This window comes from Sycon ciliatum, chromosome 1, assembly GCF_964019385.1.
Source record: "Sycon ciliatum chromosome 1, ocSycCili1.1, whole genome shotgun sequence".
Taxonomy (NCBI): Eukaryota; Metazoa; Porifera; class Calcarea; order Leucosolenida; family Sycettidae; genus Sycon; species Sycon ciliatum.
Genome location: NC_088643.1, coordinates 46,144,587 through 46,164,300, shown reverse-complemented (window position 1 = coordinate 46,164,300; position 19,714 = coordinate 46,144,587). Strand labels below are relative to the sequence as shown.

Genomic DNA, 19,714 nt, shown 5'->3' with positions numbered 1-19,714 from the left:
TCTTGGAGAGCGTATCCAAAGCGCTCTTTGATCGATGTTACTACTCGAAGGAGAAACTAAGACTGAGCGGCTCTCTGTCGAAGTGCAATCACACAGCTCAGTCACCACACCAGGTCACACTGAGTCCACAGAAGTCAGAGAAGTATCCGGCAAAGAAGCACTGTCCTGCATCTCAACATTGCAACAGTTTACGTTGCAGCGTGGCTTGTCTACCATGGCAATGGATGTAGAGAAACTTGGTGCCTTCATGAACAAACTTGAAGCCCAGCGCAAAGAGAAGCTTCAACAGGGAACTCTTGACTCCTGGCTTCAGAAGTAGGAGCTGAATTTAATGTCTGCAATAAAACTTGATTTCTTTGTCTCCAAGTGTTGTATGATCTGAAAGAAGAATGTCAGTGCGCAAGTGGTGGGGGATTGTATTATCTGCATTTTGACATACATATCATATAATGGGATCCATATATGGTCACGCGGTGCAAACCTCTAACTAAAGACCACCTGCCACTAAAGACCACTTTTCCGGGCACCAAGGGGTGGTCGTTAGTTACAGGTTCTACTGTATTCCCCGTGTTGGCGGCGTTTCGCACACACATACTACAGATACTTTTCTATTATTCTGAAGTATTATTATCCACAGGAACCTGACAATAACTTTACAGAAATGGAGAGAAAGAGAGAGAAAGCTAACAAAGAAACGAACTCCACAAACGTAAGGAAAAGACTGGACTGCTCACAGGTTACGTAACTACTTCCTCCGTATTAAGAATCTAAACTTCGTTGCGTTTTATGTGTTCTTGTCATGATCTCTCTGTCGGCATTAGACAAACATGTCAGTGATCTATCCCCTACATAGGGTAGCCGCTGTGGGGCACATTGTTTTGACAGGCTTTTGAACCTCCATAAAGTGTGGGGTCCTTTCGAAAAATATCGGCGGAGCACAACTGTTTCTTGACAGAATGTCACCAGAACACAACCCCAGGTGCACGACACCAAGGCTCGAAAATGAGAAACAGAGCCTTCCTAACCATCATTCTGGTGAGTTCCTTGGAGCAGAGAGATTACGAAAATGCCTGGCAAGAAAGAAAGAGTGAAGGATGTAGCCGCTTGTGTGCTGAAAAGCAAAACACTGCCAACAACGCCAGTTACTGTGCACACCGGACAAAAAGACATCAAGACCCCAAATCGAAAGGACGTCACTCTGTATGCCGCAGAACTCACGGCAGGTGGACCGCTGACAAAGAAGCTGTTCGCACAGCTCTGCTTGGCAAAGTCTCAAAACGAAGAACACGACGTACAAATTCAAAATCTATAACTTGAAGCAATAAATAAACGTGAAGTATGGTATCAAATACTTGTGGAGAGAGAGAGGCGAACTATTCTACTTCAAGTGCGGCCGAGGCGTTCAAAAGTTCACAGCTGAAATCGCACAAAAGCTGATTAACATCAATAATCGGAACTGGGGTTGATTGTCTTTCAAGCGACTGGCCAGCAAGCTGGGAGAAGAGGGAGTAGATGCCTTACCTGTGACAGTTCGGACCTGGTGCAAGGCTCTTCAAATGCGGAGACAGCGGCGATATATCAAGCCAAAATTGACAATCGAGCACAAAATAAAGCGCATGAAACTCGTCCTCTCTCAACTGGACAAGCGCACAAGGAAATTCACTGACTTGAAAAACGAAACGCATGGAGACGAGAGTGTTCCCGAACGACAAAGGAGAGTATTACGTTCCTGCTCTGCCGCGTGTGTTCCACAAATCACGCATGCCAAAGGTTATGGTGCTCGCGGTTTGTGCTCGTTCGCGCCCCGAGTATGACTTTGAGGGCAAGCTTGGTCTGTGGAGTTTTACGCTGGAGAGGCCTGCAAAGCGCACCAATGTACGCACAGGCACCGTGGTCGGTGAAGCCACGCTTCTGGAGGACGTGCGAGTTGACGCGGAAGCATACAGGCAGAAGATCCTGGGTAACAGTGGCGTGTTTGTGAGTATGCGACAGAAAATGTGGTGGTTCCACAAGGATGCGACGTACACAAGCAGCGATGCTGGGACACGTCAACTATGTGGAACGCTCGAGGCTGGAAAGTGGAAGTTTGAGAGACCGCGTGGCTTGAAGAAGTGCCCAGAAGCCGGCCAGCCACTGCTGTAACAGCACGATGGCGCACGCCCGCACACAGCCAAAATCAACGCACGTGTGTTTGCAGCGCATGGGGAAATCAAAAAAAGAGTTTGACTTTCAGGTTGTTGTTCAGCCGGCGCATAGTCCCGATCTGAACGTCGATGACTTGGCGTTCTTCCACAGCCTTCACTCAGACATGTCACTCGTGGCGAAGGAGACGAGAAAGAAGCTTCTGCAGGTTGTGGAAACGTGCTGGTACGAGTACCCCGCTGCCAAGATGAGGAGTGTTTGGCTCTGTTTGTATGGCTCGTTCCATGACATTTTGGAGAGTGGCGGAGACAACAACTACCAGCGCCACCGTGGAGGTCATCAAGCTCACAGTTCGAGCGAAGAACTTGGCGATCTCCACGATCAAATCGTGTCTCGGCAACTTGTGAAGGCTGCGGAACAAAAGCTGACAGCGCTGGAGGCGAACGTCAGTGAGGAGGCAGACGCGATGTCATCGGCGAGTGAGTCATCGTCAGATTCTGACGAAGAGTGAAGCTGGACCGCCTTGAAACGAGCTGTGTGACATCTGTAAATAACTGTCTCTCATAGGCTGCTTTGTATTCCACTTTGCTACACTTGTTTGTAGCTATAGAATGCTTTGGACTGAACTGTAAAAACGCAACGAAGTTCTGCTTAACGGATTCACGGAGGAAGTACTCTCCAGCAAACATCAAGAGTGTACTCTCCAGCAAACATCAAGAGGAAATCCTCAATATACATCAGGGGGGGGGGGGGGGAAAGAGAGAAGATTGCAGCCTGTTTATGGAATGTGTATGTACGTACTGTGTTCTGTGTGGGCGCGCCTAATTATTTGGTGCGCATATATGGCCCGGCTAGCTCAGTCGGTGGAGCATGCGACTCGGGGTCGTGGGTTCGAGGCCCACGTTGAGCACTAATGTTGCAAAAGAAGGATGCACGAGCGGGATTCGAACCCAGCACCCCTGTCTTTCCGGGACAGTGCCCTACCGATTAGGCTACAGAGGATCACGCGCACCCGTGGCTTCTTCTCGCTGGACAAATTGTGCCATCGCTTGAATGCGAAATGTCTTTCTGCTGCTGAGTTTGAGCAAACTTCACCATACCTTTGGTTTCCCTTGGCCGATTTCAATAAATTATTCCCCCGTGCAGGGTTTCAGGTGGACTTTCTTGTGGCACTTTCAAAGTTGGCAAATGCACAAATCGGCAAACGCACAAGTCGGCAAACACGTGACTTGAAACATCTGCTTGGAGTACCTACTATCAGTGGTTTAGTAGCCTATTCAGTTGTCTTGCAAGATTCCTTCTGAATCTCTCTGTCCTCTACCGTGCACGCGCACGCGTGTGTGTGTGTGTGTGTGTGTATGTGTTACACTCTGGTACTGAATCTCACTGTTGGGAACAAACTGATACTGTGAAAAACGAGGAATATCTGTGAACTACGTCAACTCTGAAAATACATACTAAAAACTATGCGTCAGTGCAGTGACAAGTACGGGAATAGATGACTTGCACAAAGATCCGAGCCGCGAGTGAGACGGGGCAAGTGCAACCTGTGCACCCACAGGCTACACTGCGGTCACCCTACACCGTCTGTAGTGTACTTTTTTTGTCAGCATGACTGAACGGTGCACGGCATGTACATGTACATGATCAGTACCGTCAGTCACTCACTAGCTGTCTTCAGCAGCTCAGTCATGAGTCATGCACGTGCTCTTGTACTTGTAGGGTTAGTGGAAGTACATGACTCACTGTGTATTATAATGTGAAGAGAAGCCAGGCGTCCAAACCAACCCAAAATACTCTTGCCTTACTCTTCGGTGAAATAGTTATAAAAAATTGTCTTACCAAACAACAGTGAGCATAGAAGAAACCTCGATGCACCCAATAATATGGCATCCCGGAACAGCAAGTGTTGCACGAGGATCCCAAGAACACGTCAAGTTCCATGCTACCCACCGCCATCAAAAGAATGAAGGATAACTGTGCTAGCCTAGTTCATATTCAATGTAATGCTAACAGTACGGGATATAGGAGCCTGTTGGGAAGGCGTGGGTGAGCTGTAAAATCTTGTACGGTTCACACAGCACAACATACATGCAGCAGTTATTGCGACGGTTAATGTCGATGGACGAGAGTCATAAAGCACCGTCCATGGGGGTTGACGTTTCTGGGCTTCCTTTCCGAAAGGAAAGTTTTATTTCTTCTCAAATAAAGCAGAATCATGCTGATTATACCAGTCTGTTATGAAGACAAGAAAGCAGCCATGGACATTGTGCCATTCTAAAGGAACGACAGGTAAAAGATACAGCACTTCATCTGAAAACTCAAGGACTATCCATAAATACAGCAAATGATAATCCTAGCCTGGTAATGTCCAACTCCGTCATGTGAGCCATTCGGTGAGTTATCATGGGAAGCATAATGTTCGAAATGCTGAAATTTGAACAGTTGCAGTTGTGTTCGTCGCCACACAATGCCATCGCCAGTTCACATTCGAAATGTAGCCATTTTACGCTTGTGTCCCTGTATACGGCATTGAAGGTTGAACAGATTCAACTCTTCCATCGCTTCCTGATCTGTACAGTAGTGCGGTTGCGTTCCCGTTGCTGACACTCACATCCCTCTCCGCTAACCAGCATCATGAGCACTCCAATGGTTCCCGCCGCTCCTTCCGTATCGTCCCAGCGCGGCCCGTCAAAATGTGAACTACTGTAGGCAACGGAGCCAGTGTATGATGAAGGTGAATGCACTGTTTGATGATGCTCTAACGAATCCTTTCACCGTTGTATGGAATTTGTAAGAAGAGTAGTGGCTCAACTGTAGGTCCAACGCAGAAGGTACCTCGCAGCGCAGTTCTGTTATGTCCACAATAATGAACACACTCAGCAGACTGTGATGTGTATCAGACACACTCTGGCAGTATTTGTTCCACCTTCTCCCAGGAGGAGATAAAATGTAGCTCAATCATGTCTTCAGTACATGGGGTACCGTTGCCTCGTTGCAACTAAACAGGTATGCAAGTTACTTTCCCATGAGACCCAGCCGGAGCCGCATCGTCGTCATTACCAGCTTATCATGGAGAGGTATAATGTGACTTTCCACCACTCCCTGATTCAATCATAGTTTGCAAGCCTGCGCCAAACTGCTTTCTCACTAGAGCCAGGCATTGGGTACATATGGCTTCAGTAAAGTTTACAATGCTATGTCTCTGGCCTAAGTCCAAGTCTAGATACAGCTGGTCAGAGTCAGGGCAGATGAAATGTTCATATCGGAACAAGTGAAACTTCAACAGTAGCTAGTACACATCAGGCCTGAGGACTTCGCAGCGTTTCTCCAGCACACTTGTTCTCTCCTTCGACTCAGATACTACTTGAAGTACAACTAAAGGCCATCTGGCTCTCACACTCAGTCCTTCCACCCTTCATTTTCGTGGTTTGGGCTTCCACTCGTGACTCGGCAGGTTCCTGGCCTCTCCGCAGTCTGTCCTCAGGAGAGAGTCGCTCTGGAGCTAGTGCAGCCGAATCAAAGGGAATCGAGTTCTTTCTCAGACGTCCACAAACTTTCGTTGTGCTTGACTTCGCTTCCACTGCGGGAAAGTAGTCACACTTCAGGACCACGACGTGCTTGTTGCAGCCTACACTAATGATACTAAAAATATAATATTCCGCCTCATTTTTCTGCCTCCCGGCCGGCCGGCTCGGAAATAAACGTATGGAATGGGAGCCTCAGTTCCATCTCTCGTCTGCTAGTGCATTCAGGAGCGCAGCAGCGCTTCGGCATGACGATACAAGCCGAATCAAAACAACTCTACTCTCTAGCCAAAAAAAACTAGCCGAGTGTTCGTCAGGCAAAAAGCGAAAGTCACGAACTCAAAGGTGGGGAAGTCAGAGTCAGAAGGTCCACTTGCCCCGTCTCGAACCCAGACAATCTTTGTGCAAGTCATCTATTACAAAAGAGTGCCCAGAAATCATAAACGGTAGCACGGGGTCATCCGTGACAAATACATTGGTTGGTGAATAGACTGAAAACTGACCCACCATACTGGAGTCAGCAGAAAAGGGTATTATTGCACATTCGATTTAGTAATGTGTGACCTATTATACTACACACTGTGTAAGGCTACAGATTCATGCAAGTACAAATGCATTACTGCAGAAATGGAGTTTTCCAGCACAGCGTGTGTGTGTGTGTGTGTGTGTGTGTGTGTGTGTGTGTGTGTGTGTGTGTGTGTGTGTGTGTGTGTGTGTGTTGTGTGTGTGTGTTGTGTGTGTGTGTGTGTTGTGTGTGTGTGTGTGTGTGTGTTGTGTGTGCGGGGAAAAAAAATGAAAAGACCAAAAATAGGGATTCACTGGCCAGAAAATGTCACTCCAAATAGCTGTATGGTGTAGACCAGGCTGAATAGTGACGGTCAATTCTTCAGCCTTGCAAGCTGTTGAATGGTGTAATCCCAGCACAAGTTGCTATGGCTTCTGCCGTAGCATTGCTATCATCGCCTCTGGCGATGGGCGTCAAAGGTCAAAGGTCAGGTGTGTGTGTGTGTACCAACCTGTCGGAAGGCTACCTTCTTGCCAAAGCATTTGGAAGTTGGACTAGTTTCGGCTCCACAATCCAGTGTGTCGTTACTATAATAGCTTTCATGGCTGAGGTTGTTGGTATGTCTGTTGGCTCTGGGTTCCCAGTACTCAGTAGCCGAGGCTGGTTGGTAAAGTAACTCCAATTTCACTTCAAGGTACCAGTGCATCTAGTGTCTGCTTCTATCAAAGTAGCGTGCTGTCTATACTGGTTACCCCAGCAAGTGTAGGGTGTGCATAGGTAACTGTCTTGGCTGTATTATCCCGATGTACTCCGGGTGGTGTAGACCAGGTGTGCATTGGTGGTCGATTCACATGGCTTCGCCAGTTGTGTGCAGTAGACAGTTATCTAGCGCAAGTCTTGATCTGTCTCATTCAGATCTTGTTCGCTATCGTTGCTATAGAGGTTTTTCGAAAAGTGGTCACGTGCCGGTCCCGCGTGGGCTCAGGTGACCTTGAGTGGCAAAAAGACCGTGACCTGGTGACAGCTGCACTTTTTGGTTTGAGTTTGCACTATTCCAGTATTTCTTTGCTGATTTGACGATCAGATTCGTGCTTGTTTGTGCGTTCTTGAGAGGGTACCTGCTTGTTATGACTGCTGAAATGGAGCCTAGAGAATTTGGAAAAATCTACGGTGAGCTGGACGAAGTAGCCAAGAAGCGGTATCGCGAGAAGCTTGACCGAATTGTTTCAAATGTGTCCGATCCGTACGTCCTCTCCAAAAAGTCTGCCGTGGAGTTTTTCCCGAGTATCGAGTGGCCTGATGTTTATAACTATCTTGTAAATACTCCTAGTCCGTACACCAAAGAGTCCTTGAAAGCCTACAAAAGTCTGGATGCTTCTAATTTCGTAAAATCTGGCTGGGTTGGAGACGTCCTGTCGTTTCCTGCAAATGCTGACAGCACGAAATTTTTCGTGACAGCTTCGGTCAGGCATTCGCAGACTGTGTCTGCAGATAATCTGAGGCCTTGGGTAGCCGCGGAGAAGGACGGAATCGTGATTTGTGCGCATTGTAATTGCATGGCTGGCCTGGGCGAAGCGTGCTCGCACATCGCAGCTTTGCTCATGAGCTTGTCTGTCCGTACGTCCATGGCAGTGGAGCCTGCATGTACCTCCCTGCCTTGTCAGTGGATTGCCCCAAGCATGAAAACTGTGGAGTATGCTAGGGTCATTGACATTGATCTTGCTGTGCCCGACCCAAGGAAGGATAAGAATAAACAACCAAGAGCTACCAGCAGTTCCGCCAAGAGCAAGCCTGCTCCGTTTGACAATCCCACAGCTGAGGAAGTTGATGCCCTATGTGCCTCTCTTGATTCCGCCGGCTCTTGTGCGGTGCTGAGCACTATGCCTGCCTTCTCTGACCGGTACGCTCCAAAGGATCAGGACGGCTGCCCACCATACCTGGTAGACGAGCTCTACAATGACGCACTGTTGACAGCCAACTTTGCCGATGTGCTGCAGCACTGTGAAAAAGTGTTCAGCGCAATAACTGTGACTGCGGAGGAGGCAAAGGCTGTGGAGAGGCTCACAAAGGACCAGGCTACCTCCAAGCAGTGGTTTCGCTACCGTGCTGGCAGGGTAACAGCATCCCGCTTCAAAGCTGCTACGCGCACCAATCCCAGCAATCCATCCGTGTCGCTCATCAAAGCCATTTGTTATCCGGAGGCGCAAGCGTTCACAACTTCAGCCACTAAATGGGGCTGTGAGCATGAGGCCAGTGCGCGTGAGCTGTATGTAAGGAAGCAGGGGGCTGTTCACAAGGAGCTGTCTGTGACTGAGTGCGGTCTTTGCCTGTCTCCTGACTTCCCGTATCTTGGGGCAAGCCCAGATGGCTTTGTCAGTTGTGCATGCTGTGGGGCCGGTGTGCTTGAGATCAAGTGTCCCTATTCATGCCGGGACAAGGCATTCGCTGATGCTGCTGACGAGAGCAAATTCTGCTTGGAGAAGGACCCGTCTTCCTCCGGGTTGCTGCCACAGCTTCGCCTAAAGCACGACCATGCCTACTACTATCAGGTCCAGCTCCAGCTGAAGGTCTGCGCTGCCAGACACTGTGACTTCATAGTCTGGAACAAGGAAGAGCTGCACGTGGAGCGCATACTTCCTGATGCGCCGTTTATGGCTAAAGCCTTGGAGGCAGTTGTAGATTTCTACAAACTTGGAGTTCTACCGGAACTAGCCGCTAAATGGTATTCAAAGAACTTTGATAGCTTACCTGACGGACCACCAGCAGCAGCGGGCGCATCAGCCACAGTGGGTCTGCCACAGACTACATTGTCATCGCCGGGTGGTTGTTACTGTGACGGGAAAGAGGCCGGTGATGTAGCGAAGTGTGCCAATACTGATTGCACTCGCCGCTTCTTCCATGTGAAGTGCCTAGGCCTCAAGAAGAAGCCCGGTAAGAGCTGGCATTGTCCTGAATGCCGCAAGGCAGCTCGCCAGAAGAAGTCGAAAGCTTGAGGAGTGGTCCTGTTAGAATTATGTGCATGCATCCTGAAGATTGTGTTGGTGCTTCTCTCTGCTCAAGTAACTGTATCTGGCTGGACTTGTCCCCTTGTCTGTATTGTGTACGCATCACTTTGTCTGCACTGGTGTCGCGACAGTCGATTGCTTTGATTCATGCTGGCTGGCTCTTTATGATAATAGTTCCGGTGTACCAGCGCTGCAGCTAGCGTAGGCTGTGTGTGCAGCCCTATATGCACTTGCCTTTCACTTTTGTAAGCTCCTTCACTGCGTGTGAAAGGATGAGATTTGTTTTGTAGTTCGTGGAGTGAGTTAGCCTTTTCTCCCATGCAAGTAGCTTGCCGTGTTCTCGCTCCTTTTCCTTTGCTATAATGTATTTTGAAACTCGGGTATTGAGCCAATAATAAAAGTAGAAAGGAAAAGGACATACAGTGGTGGAGAGTTACTCTTAACTCGTTTCCATATGTCCTTTTCCTTTCTACTTTTATAATGTATTTGTAATGTATTTCAGTTTGCTGATAACAAGATGAGTTTACAGTCTTCTCTCGAGTGGTAATTATTAACAGGTCCTACCTTTCAGGAATACTGATACTGAGGTATTGTCCAGCATTCACTGATCATGCCTGTTCTTCATTTCACAGTCTGCCGTATGGTATGTACGTTGCTCAAGTCTACCCCTGACGATGCCGTCATCCTGCAACTTGTACAGTTACATTGTATACGCATGACGTCGCTGGATATCTTGTGTATGGAGTATGGCATAAACTAGTTTTCTAATTTTGAGGTATTCAAATCGTATGTCAGTAGCGATTACACTGTTGTACCTCATCAATCACATTCTGTATAATTATTGTGTGAACCAGTGTCTTCTTTTAAACCAAGATCCTCTCCATAGTGAAAGCCATTGGACCACCACTCAGACTTTGTTGTGCCTGTGAAAGGCAATTGCGGCAACAAGAGAGATACACTAAACTCCCAATTTGGCTGAGTTTGACTCCTGGGAAAGGGAATGGAACCCCAGCATTGAAGTGGATTTACACCCAAAGCTCATCCACAATCGAACAAGTTCAACTTGTCTGGGTGCCGATAGTGTTAGTTTATATGCAAATATTGAAGTTTGATCCTAGAGGGTGTTGGCGTTCCCACGGCGGATGCGGAAAACTCGGCTTCCAGCCGAGTCTCACGCGAACCGTGAAATTTTATTTATTGAAGTTCACATTGCCGAACACAAAGACAGTTTCATTAATCATGGTGTACAGCAGTTTTCCATTTGATGCTATTAAAAAAATAAAACAATACATTCACAGTTCATCGCATAGCCGGCCAGTTCAGGCATCCAATGGACATTGAAACAGGGTGCCACCAGACATAGGCAAAATAACTGACACTCGTTGATATGGCAAGCAGAGCTGACATTGCACGACCATGGTGGCATGATGAGTTTCATGACCAAGATAATAACGGCAACGTGAATAATGAGCAGAGTACCACAATGCATAAACCCGTTGCAGCAAATCACAATCATCTACAAACTACTATCACAGTGCTCAGTTGAGTGGCACAACAGATTTGCAGCAATTGCACAAAGCACAGCACACACTAACAATACGATCAATCATGGACTCCTTCTCATCCGTATCATGCTTCAATAGGGTGATAGGTAGGGTTGACTGCAAGATGGTATACTTCTGCCGAAGCAGGCCGATCACCCTCTCAACGTGGATACGCACATTCGCGATTTGGCGTGACTGCTCGAGCTCCTGCCTTCTCAGCTGCTTCTTCCCCCTGGTGAAGGAAGGGATGACTAGTTTGGCACAGTACATGCCAACGCTGTCTTCGATAGTAAATCCACGATCCGCCATGACTTGATCTCCCGGATTGAGGAGCTTCAATAGGCCACAGTTCTCCGTCAAATGCTTGTCAGGTGTTCGTCCGCCCCAAGCCTTGGAGATGAAGGATATGGAGCCTTGGGGTGTGACAGCAACCAAAAACTTGACAGTGTTGTGGGATTTGTAATGTGAAAAGGTGAGAGCTCTAGCCATAAGATTACGTGGCCTCTCCATAAATACCTCGAAACAGTCGATTATGCAGACGCAGCGACCGAACTGTCCGCGGAAGCTCCTCGGCATGGTCTTCTCCAGGTCACCATGGTTTGGCCAGCGGATAAGTGGGCGTAGCCGGACGAACATCACTTGAATCCACTTCTCAAATATCTTTGTGACAGTGGCCGGACTGATGCCAAAGCGGTAAGCCAAGTCCTGATGCGCGAGGTTCAGTCTAAGTTTCATGAGCACGAGGATGAATTGTTGGAAGAGGGACAACTTGCTATGACTATGGGCAGAGAGAGGCTTTGACACATAAGAGAAGACAGTTGACAGGATTTTCACATCAGGCAGGCCAGTGTAGTAATGGACTTTGGCAGGGTCATTTTTGAAATTATCTTCAGTGTACCCATAAGACGGCTGCTTCAGCTTCAAGGTGGCGTTCTCCAGCTCCAACTCCGTCACTCGGGCCTGCAGTTTCGCTACTGATGCCTTCAACTGCTCCTTTTCACTCTCCAAATCGTGAAGCTTGCCCATGGTGAGATCTGTTTGGCAAGATTTTGAAGTGGACGCGGATTCAGCAGGATCAGGAGTAGGAGTTGCTGCAGTCGATTCCACAGCCTTTGTAGCGCTTTGATCAGCAAACAAACGAGTCCGCTTTGCACGCCGGTGGTAAGCCTCCAACTCCTCCTGCATTTTCCTCTTGACTGGGGACCGTACAAACGTAAACACACGTGGCACATAGTCTGGTGACAAAGGCTCATCACTCTTCGCCCCGCCGATAAAATGCACTTCACATAACCAGCTGTGCTTTCCTGGTGTCCAGTTCTCCCTTCGCAGAGCAGTTATCCACTTTTCCCTGCGCTCAGGTTCACTTTCTTCAGAGGGCAATCTTGTCCAACCTTTGTCGCCCTTTTTGAATCGTCTCGTACAGCCAACAGCCGAGCAGCTCTTCCCCATTCCGACCTTGATCAATGTCGGTTACACAAACAAAGCGCTAAAGATAAACCTGAAGATCAAGCGTAAAGCGAAAATGGCCAGTGTGGACTGAGTGGATAGCAAAGAAAGACGACAAGCCGTCAACAAAATAAATAAATATTGAATTTGGCGGCCAATCTCTATCTCACTCGATCTCATCTTTTGCCACTCAACACGACAGCAGCTGCGCCGCGTGGGGGCGTGTGACGTCATTCGAAAAACCTCTATAAGAGAAAATCTGTGGGTGCACATCCAGTACATTTGCAGATTTCCGTGCTTCCCTTGCGATGGGTGTATACATGGTACATGGTGTGTGTGTGTGTGTGTGTGTGTGTGTGTGTGTGTGTGTGTGTGTGTGTGCACATGCGTGTGTGTTTGTTTGCATGTGTGTGCGTGAATCTCTCTCCCTCTATTTGCTCCTTCAGCCACCGACCTGAAACACTGATCGCACCGGTTGCATTGACTGAAACAATACTGTACCCCAACAAGTGGATCGGTCTGCAGCCTGGGGTTGTGCCATCATCACAGATGCCGATGGCGATGATGACGGCGACGATGATGACGACGACGATGACGACGACGATGATGACGACGACAGGACCTGTGCACAATCATGGACTGCCAGATCACTGCCTGCGCTGCGCAGGCAACAGGGTATCGTCTGGTTTCCAGCTGTTCCTGGATGGGCAGCTGGAGGACATCAGGACATTTGTGGTGCTTGCAACCAGAGTCGCTAAATGTCCTGTCACTAACCTCGCACATTTGCGATGCACTGGTAGACTCACCCGGCACCTCTTCCCGGTGCTCCAAATGCCAATCTTGTCGTTCTGTGCGCTGACACCGGACCAATCGTCTACCACCAGCAGTCGCATATCCTCCTGCACACTATACCTCCACCGGAGGCAGGGTCCATGAGCTGGGCGGGTCTGAGAGAGCCATGCAAATAGTGTAACTGCTTTGGCGTCCGGTCTCGCGGCATCCGCACGATATGGCTCAACCACGCACTGGAGCTGTAGTCTAGTGGAAATATCCGACGCGGCCAAGTCTGGCTCACCTCATCGAGATTTCGGAGATCAGCATTGGTGACTTGATCATGTCCAGGTCCCATTGTGATGCTCAAAGTACAGCCCTGAGGCACTGGTGGTGAAAACTGTCCGGTCGCTGCTCATCACGATGAAGATGCGGCCGGCTTCCAGCGCCATTCAGCAGCAACGTGGTGACACGGGTCCTATAGAGCGCGCGTTTTGTGAAAATATTCTAGATCATGTAGTCGTTCGTCTCTTTTTCTCTCTCCCCTCACCGTTTACCCCAATACAAATGTCGGCACCAACCTACCTCCTTGTACGTTGTGTACTCAGTTCTGCCCTGCGCAGCGCCTGTTTACTCTCAGCACATTGGGTAGTGTCAACATGGTTCTAGAGAGGCCACTGGCACCGCCTGCATTCCGGAATCACTGCAGGCCAGTTCGATGGCTGGTCTCTGAAATCAGTTTTTGCATGCAGCGTCTCGTACAGTGTATTCTAAACTTGTTGAACTTTTTTAAGAAGTTGAGGTCAATAGACAGTGGGACGTCACAACTGTTCAGCAAGGAGTCGGAAAATACCGGTATTTTTCAAATCCCTGATGAACAGCATCACGTGAAAAGTAACTTTAATTTTAATACTGGTAATATTCACATCTGGGATTTTTTATTTGGTGAACACCTCAACTCTCGCCATCCGCACATACGATTCACAGTGGAATACACATGCCCCGCCAATTCTCACACGATCAGTTATTTGGACCTGTCCATATCGTGCTCCAGTGGTAAGCTGGGTTGGGAGCTGTTTGTCAGGCCGTCTCATAGTGGTGTACACTTGTCGTACCTGTCGTCTTTGCCGTTAGACACCAAAATCGCTGTAGCGAACAACCAGTTCAGCAGAGCAATCGCCAACTCGACAACAGAAGATGGACGTCACAGAAGCATCACCAAGATAATAACGTCACTCAAGAACAACCACTATCCCACTGCGATCATCCAATCAGCCATACAGCACGCCATACAAAGACACCAAGGCACCACATCACAGCGGAGTAGTCACCATCTCATTCAAGCGCAACTGGAGAAAGAGAAAAAGAAATACAGATCCATCATCAAGATGCCATACATCCGAGCAATGAGAGGCTTGCTAACAATGTCCGAAAAATCGTCAGATCATTCAATTCAGTAAAGACGTGCGTGTTATCTTCACGTCCGGACGTTCGTTGCGTGATATGTTGATGTTGTCGTCACTCAACCGGCCTATTTGCCCATGAACGGTACAGCGGCAGAAGAAGAATAAGAGGGGAAGGAGCAGGCCTGCTGCCGGAGTGTCGTGGACGTGATGCTGGCCTTCAACGGAATACATCATGGTGGTAACAGTTATGTCTAAGGATGTTGTGTATTTGTTGAGGTGTGCTGTCTGTGATGAGGCATATGTCGGTGAGACTGAGCGGACGGTGAGAAAACGCAGCGAGGAGCACCATGGGTAGGCGAAGAATGCCACACAGGGAAAGCCTTGGGGTCAACATTACCGGAAGAAACGCCACATTTTCCCCGACGGTCATCTTTGCCATTCTCCCAAGCCTCGATTCTCGCCCAGAGGCAGAGATCCTACGTAGACCGCCGAATCGTGGAGGCCCTCTTCACAGAGGAAACCGGCGGTGAATATGGACGAGGGCTGGTGTTTGTTGGGCGGTGTTTACATGGTTTAGGTGCTTAGGCGTGATTTGTCACTTATACTAGAGAGGTTCTGCTATACGTGAAATGTAGAGAAATCACGTAGAGAGCAGGTGTCTGGGTTAGAGTCTACGGCTTTGCGTGTTTTGGCAGTCCAGATTTCTACGCGGAGATGAGGTGCTCTAGTCGTTGTGGCACATGCAGAGAAAATGCGTACGGATTTGCTGGGTATCGATCAACTGCATGCAGAAAACTGCCAAATATGGAAGGGAAAATTCCCAGTACACATTCCACGTGACTTCTCTACGTGAAACGTAGAGCAGAACAGGATTTCTTGACGTTACCTCCCTACTGATGTTCAGTTCCCAAAACGTAGAGCAGAACCTCCCTACTGATGTTCAATTTGTGCTTTTTTTTACTTCACATACATGCTTACTTTTCAAGTTGCTGGGAATGGTGTGATGCTACTGCTTCCAGTGGTTTGGGGGATTGTGATGGTCTAGCCTGCTTCGTGTGGTTTTTCTAACTGCTTCTGCTGTGGTGTTTTCGTTCCCGCTATCCTTTGCTTCCTTTTTGCGCTATCTGTGATCGTTTTTGTCAGATAATAATAACCATAGTCTTTGTTCTGGACTTTCAATTTCAAAAGGGTTTATCGGGTGTTAGCGGCCGTCGTGAGTTCCCTGTGGGAACGAACACGATAATAATAATTTATTTTATTTTATATTTTAAACAAAATCCAAATTTTCGGGCCCCTAGGATGGAATTTTAAATTGGTTGTGTTTTAGCATTGACCAAAGGCTGTGACGGGATCCTATGAAGGAATAAGTCACGTACATTATGCAGCAGCAATGAGAAGTTTTTTGGAGCATTTTTTGCGTAATTCATTTACAACACAGGCAGGCCTGGCCGACATTATGACGATCATGCAATTTATCGACATTTCCTGGAATAGCTATAAATTCAAAAAGCCCCCCCCCCCCTTCCTTACAACAAGCGAGGTGAGTCCAGTATATTTACCTGATTCATTCATGGTAAACGATGATGGAATGAAAGAATATTTCCTATGATAAAATATAACCTGATAGGCCTTGGAAGTATGATAGGGTCAGCGATTCTCTTAGTTTGAGCACTTTCGGTCACACAGCACACTACACAATCTACAGTAGAATGCAAGCTGAAGGTCTGCTATGCAACTACGACACAACTACAGCTAAACTGAAGGTCTGCTATGCAACTACGACACAACTACAGCTAAACCGAGAAGGTCTGCTATGCAACTACGACACAACTACAGCTAAACTGAAGGTCTGCTATGCAACTACGACACAACTACAGCTAAACCGAGAAGGTCTGCTATGCAACTACGACACAACTACAGCTAAACCCTGAAGGTCTGCTATGCAACTACGACACAACTACAGCTAAACCAAGAAGGTCTGCTATGCAACTACGACAACTACAGCTAAACCAAGAAGGTCTGTGGTTACGAAAAAAACACACACTAGATGGATAAAAGCTCTGCTCAGCGGAGGTGCTGGTGAAAAAGAACAAGTACAAAGATGACGGACTAAGCCTACCTACAGATTTGCTGCTTATGAGATTAAGCGGGAATGGTTGCCAGCGCTAGGTCTGAAATGAACATGCATATCTTCAGAATTACGTCAAATAATAATTGCTTGAGTTTTGACCAAAAAAAGGGTACTGGTAACAGCCTTAAGAAAAGTTCCATGTGGTTGACCATAGGACGAGGGGTGAGGGGGTACAGGCTCCTATGCTGTTGCCGAGCCCGAAACGCGGGGAGCATGGCCGGCCATTAGTTGGTGATCTTCTTGCCGTAGTCTTTTCTCCAGCATTCGCAGCTCGCCCATGAAGCTGAAGTTTGGATCCATCATGGGCCGCCGGTTCTTGACGTGGGCGTACGCGTCGTCCACCGACATTAGGTGCTTGAGCACAAAGTACGCTATACAGACCGTGGGTGAGCGAGACACGCCGCCTACACAGTGAACCAGGACAATGCCATTGGCTTCACGCACCGATTCTGTGGATGAGCAAAGAGACCACAAGAGACCACAAGCAAACATGAGAATAATTCACTGGGCGTACGTACTAGAAGCACATAAGCAAAGGCCAGCCATGACTAAGCAAAACAAAAGTGAAATTCACCACAGAAGGGAGAGTGCCACATGACAATCACTAGCCCACACAGAAAACAGACGGAAGAACGTACCGATGAAGTCAGCTGCCTGTTGAAAGTAGGGCATCAGAGACGAGTTTATCTTGTCCTCGACGGGGATCTGCATATATTTTAATCTGTCGGAGAAGTAGTTCTTGCACTGCGTCGACACATTTAGAACCGCCGTTACACCTAGACTTGTAATCAGCTCAGAGTCAGACGCATGATCGATACTGCCCAGGAACATGTGAGGGGCAAGCTGCGCAGGCGATTTCGTCTCACTCAGCAATTCCTCCGCCGATGACTTGGCACAAGCCCGACCACTGGGCAGACGCAGATTGAGATTGGAAGCATTCCTGCACTGCAACGGGTGGCTCTGAGCGAAGCCGGCAGCAGGCGCACTCGGAGCGCTAGGGTGGTAATGGGGATGAGCCTGCGTTGCGGCCAATCCGTGTGTACTGCTGCCACTGCTTGCGTTCTCTGCTGCAACAACTTTGCACAAGTCTGGATAAGCACTCTGAAATGAACTGAATCCACCTGCATACCAGCAACACATGAAGAGCACAGGAAGAAGACATGACAAATGAGAACACACACACAACAAAGACATACAATGCACAGGTGACCATGGTGACAGTCACCACCAAAGACAAGCTACAAATAATTGAACAACTAGTTTTAGTATCATACCGCCACAGCCACAGACAAACAGCAAATGCGTGACCGTGTAGATCTACCGACTTGACCAGAGACTATACCACTAGACAGTGCACTGTATACAATCTCGAAAACAATACAGGTACGTGGGATGTATTGTGGCTGAAAATACAAAGTTACGTCATGCGTACAAATCAGAGGCGAATCGCGAAGCGAAATTCGAGATCCGAGTCGCAGAACTCAACCAAAGGGAAAGAGCTTGTTGTGCCGTGAGCGCAGGGCAGTGCGAAGGGGAATTGCGAACGTTGATGAAGCTGACAGCTGAACACACCTCACAAACTCAACACTTACCACAGAGAAAGTAAACGGACATGGCGACTGCCTGAACAGCTTCCAACATGACCTTCAGGGCCGATTTTTGATCCGCTGAGCGCTCGACATCTTCTGTCTCGGCGTCATACAGCACAATAGTTGAAGCTCTGGCCAAGCGCTCCTTGACGTATCCTGGTAATATGCCAATACCGTTAGCAGCCACTCGCCTCAGCAAAAGATTCGATAAGGAAAGGCTAATGGCATCCTGGATATGGCTCTGCCTATACTGCAGATTCGGTCGTAAATCCAGCACACATAAATTTGAACTTGCCTGTAGTTGGCTGGCAAAACAAGCACTGGATAGAGCCCTGGCAGCCATGGCAGCTACATCAAGAGCCATTCTGAATACTTCTGGAGAGGAATACAATTAGAAATGAACCCCATCCTGCCGGCGAGGGTAGATAAAGGATGGCTTCGAGACCGAAGCAAAGGTGGGAGCTGGAATGAGGTTTCTGGAACTGCTGCTGTTGAAAAATCGAACATACCACGTACATATCGTGCTGAAAGTTCGGAGGGGAGCATGATGTCATAAAACATTACATCATACAATTCATCGTACGGGATGACGCGAGATGGAATGACTATTTTTGGCGGCTTTCGCATCCACCGTCGGACCACCGATTCGATTCCACATCGATGATGGGAGCCTACATGTATACAGCACAGGCGGTGCTAGCCACGCATGCGACTACTTTGTAGTACAGCAGTTTTCGAGATGTGTCACTTTCCGCATCAGATTCTAGAACTATTATTATTAGTATTTTATACTTAGAAGTACACCATGGTACACCACGCTTATCTATCGATATCTGGTCTACATCAGTACATGGTCTATGGGCGTAGATCTATGGCAGCCATGCACGGAGTCATGGTCATTGTGTAGGTAGGATTGTACACTGTATACATGTAGTTCGCAGGTACATGTACTGTGAAAGCACAAGTAAAGCAACATCAACATCGGTCGACCTGTTTTACACTGAGACATAGCCTTTGTTTGAGCTCAACGATCGAACGGTACGAAAGGACATGGACCAAAAGATCTACATCCATGTACTACGTAACTTACTTCAAAGTGGAAAAACACCTGAATTTAGTTTTTCTCCTACTGAGCATGAGGATTTGTATAGCATGCCCGTCACTGGTGCATGCACGGTCCGGCTATCTACACCACACTTTTGAAAACCATCACATATACACGTACATGTCATATCGGTCAGGTCCAAAAGTAAAACAGTCATGTGTGAGGCCGTGTATACATTGTCACGATACACAGCCTCACACTGCACTCATGATCAAGTCGAGCAGTAAATGATACCAAAAGTGCAAAGAATAGCACGATTTGTGGGAAGTTCTAGTCGATCGGAAGCTGACTCCCTGAACTTAGGCTGAAGTAGCAGTTGAAGTCGGAGGTTGTCAATGTCACACTCACACTCAAGACTATCGGCATCGTACACCAGGTACACGTTGTTGACCGATTTGGCAGAGCGGTAGAGCAAGTCAGTTTATAGTGGTATACGGTACTCGTATTTCTAGTATACCGGTAGACCTGCATATACATGCATGTGGTAGCCCAGCGTTATTACATGTATGGCAAATTGACGACATCGTGCTGGTTAAAGTTGTA

The 19,714-nt window shown here is 48.0% G+C and overlaps 1 protein-coding gene and 1 long non-coding RNA gene across 3 annotated transcripts in view; one reads left to right on the top strand and one right to left on the bottom strand.

Moving 5' to 3' along the window:
• LOC135828768 (uncharacterized) overlaps window positions 1-15,280 on the top strand; it is a 31,695-nt gene extending 16,415 nt beyond the window's left edge. For both annotated transcript variants that reach the window (XR_010555747.1, XR_010555746.1), the window contains exon 4: window positions 12,616-15,280. This is a non-coding gene — a long non-coding RNA (uncharacterized LOC135828768). The remainder of the gene's footprint in view (window positions 1-12,615) is intronic.
• A 611-nt stretch (window positions 15,281-15,891) lies between these two features.
• Window positions 15,892-18,544, bottom strand: LOC135828758 (dual specificity protein phosphatase 2-like). The gene is made up of 3 exons (XM_065341187.1): window positions 18,070-18,544; window positions 17,116-17,598; window positions 15,892-16,926 (listed from the first exon to the last, which is right to left on the bottom strand). Exons 1-3 carry the CDS (start codon window positions 18,428-18,430, stop codon window positions 16,658-16,660), a joined length of 1,113 nt encoding a protein of 370 aa, XP_065197259.1. The 5' UTR covers window positions 18,431-18,544; the 3' UTR covers window positions 15,892-16,657.
• Between the last annotated feature and the right edge of the window lie 1,170 nt (window positions 18,545-19,714).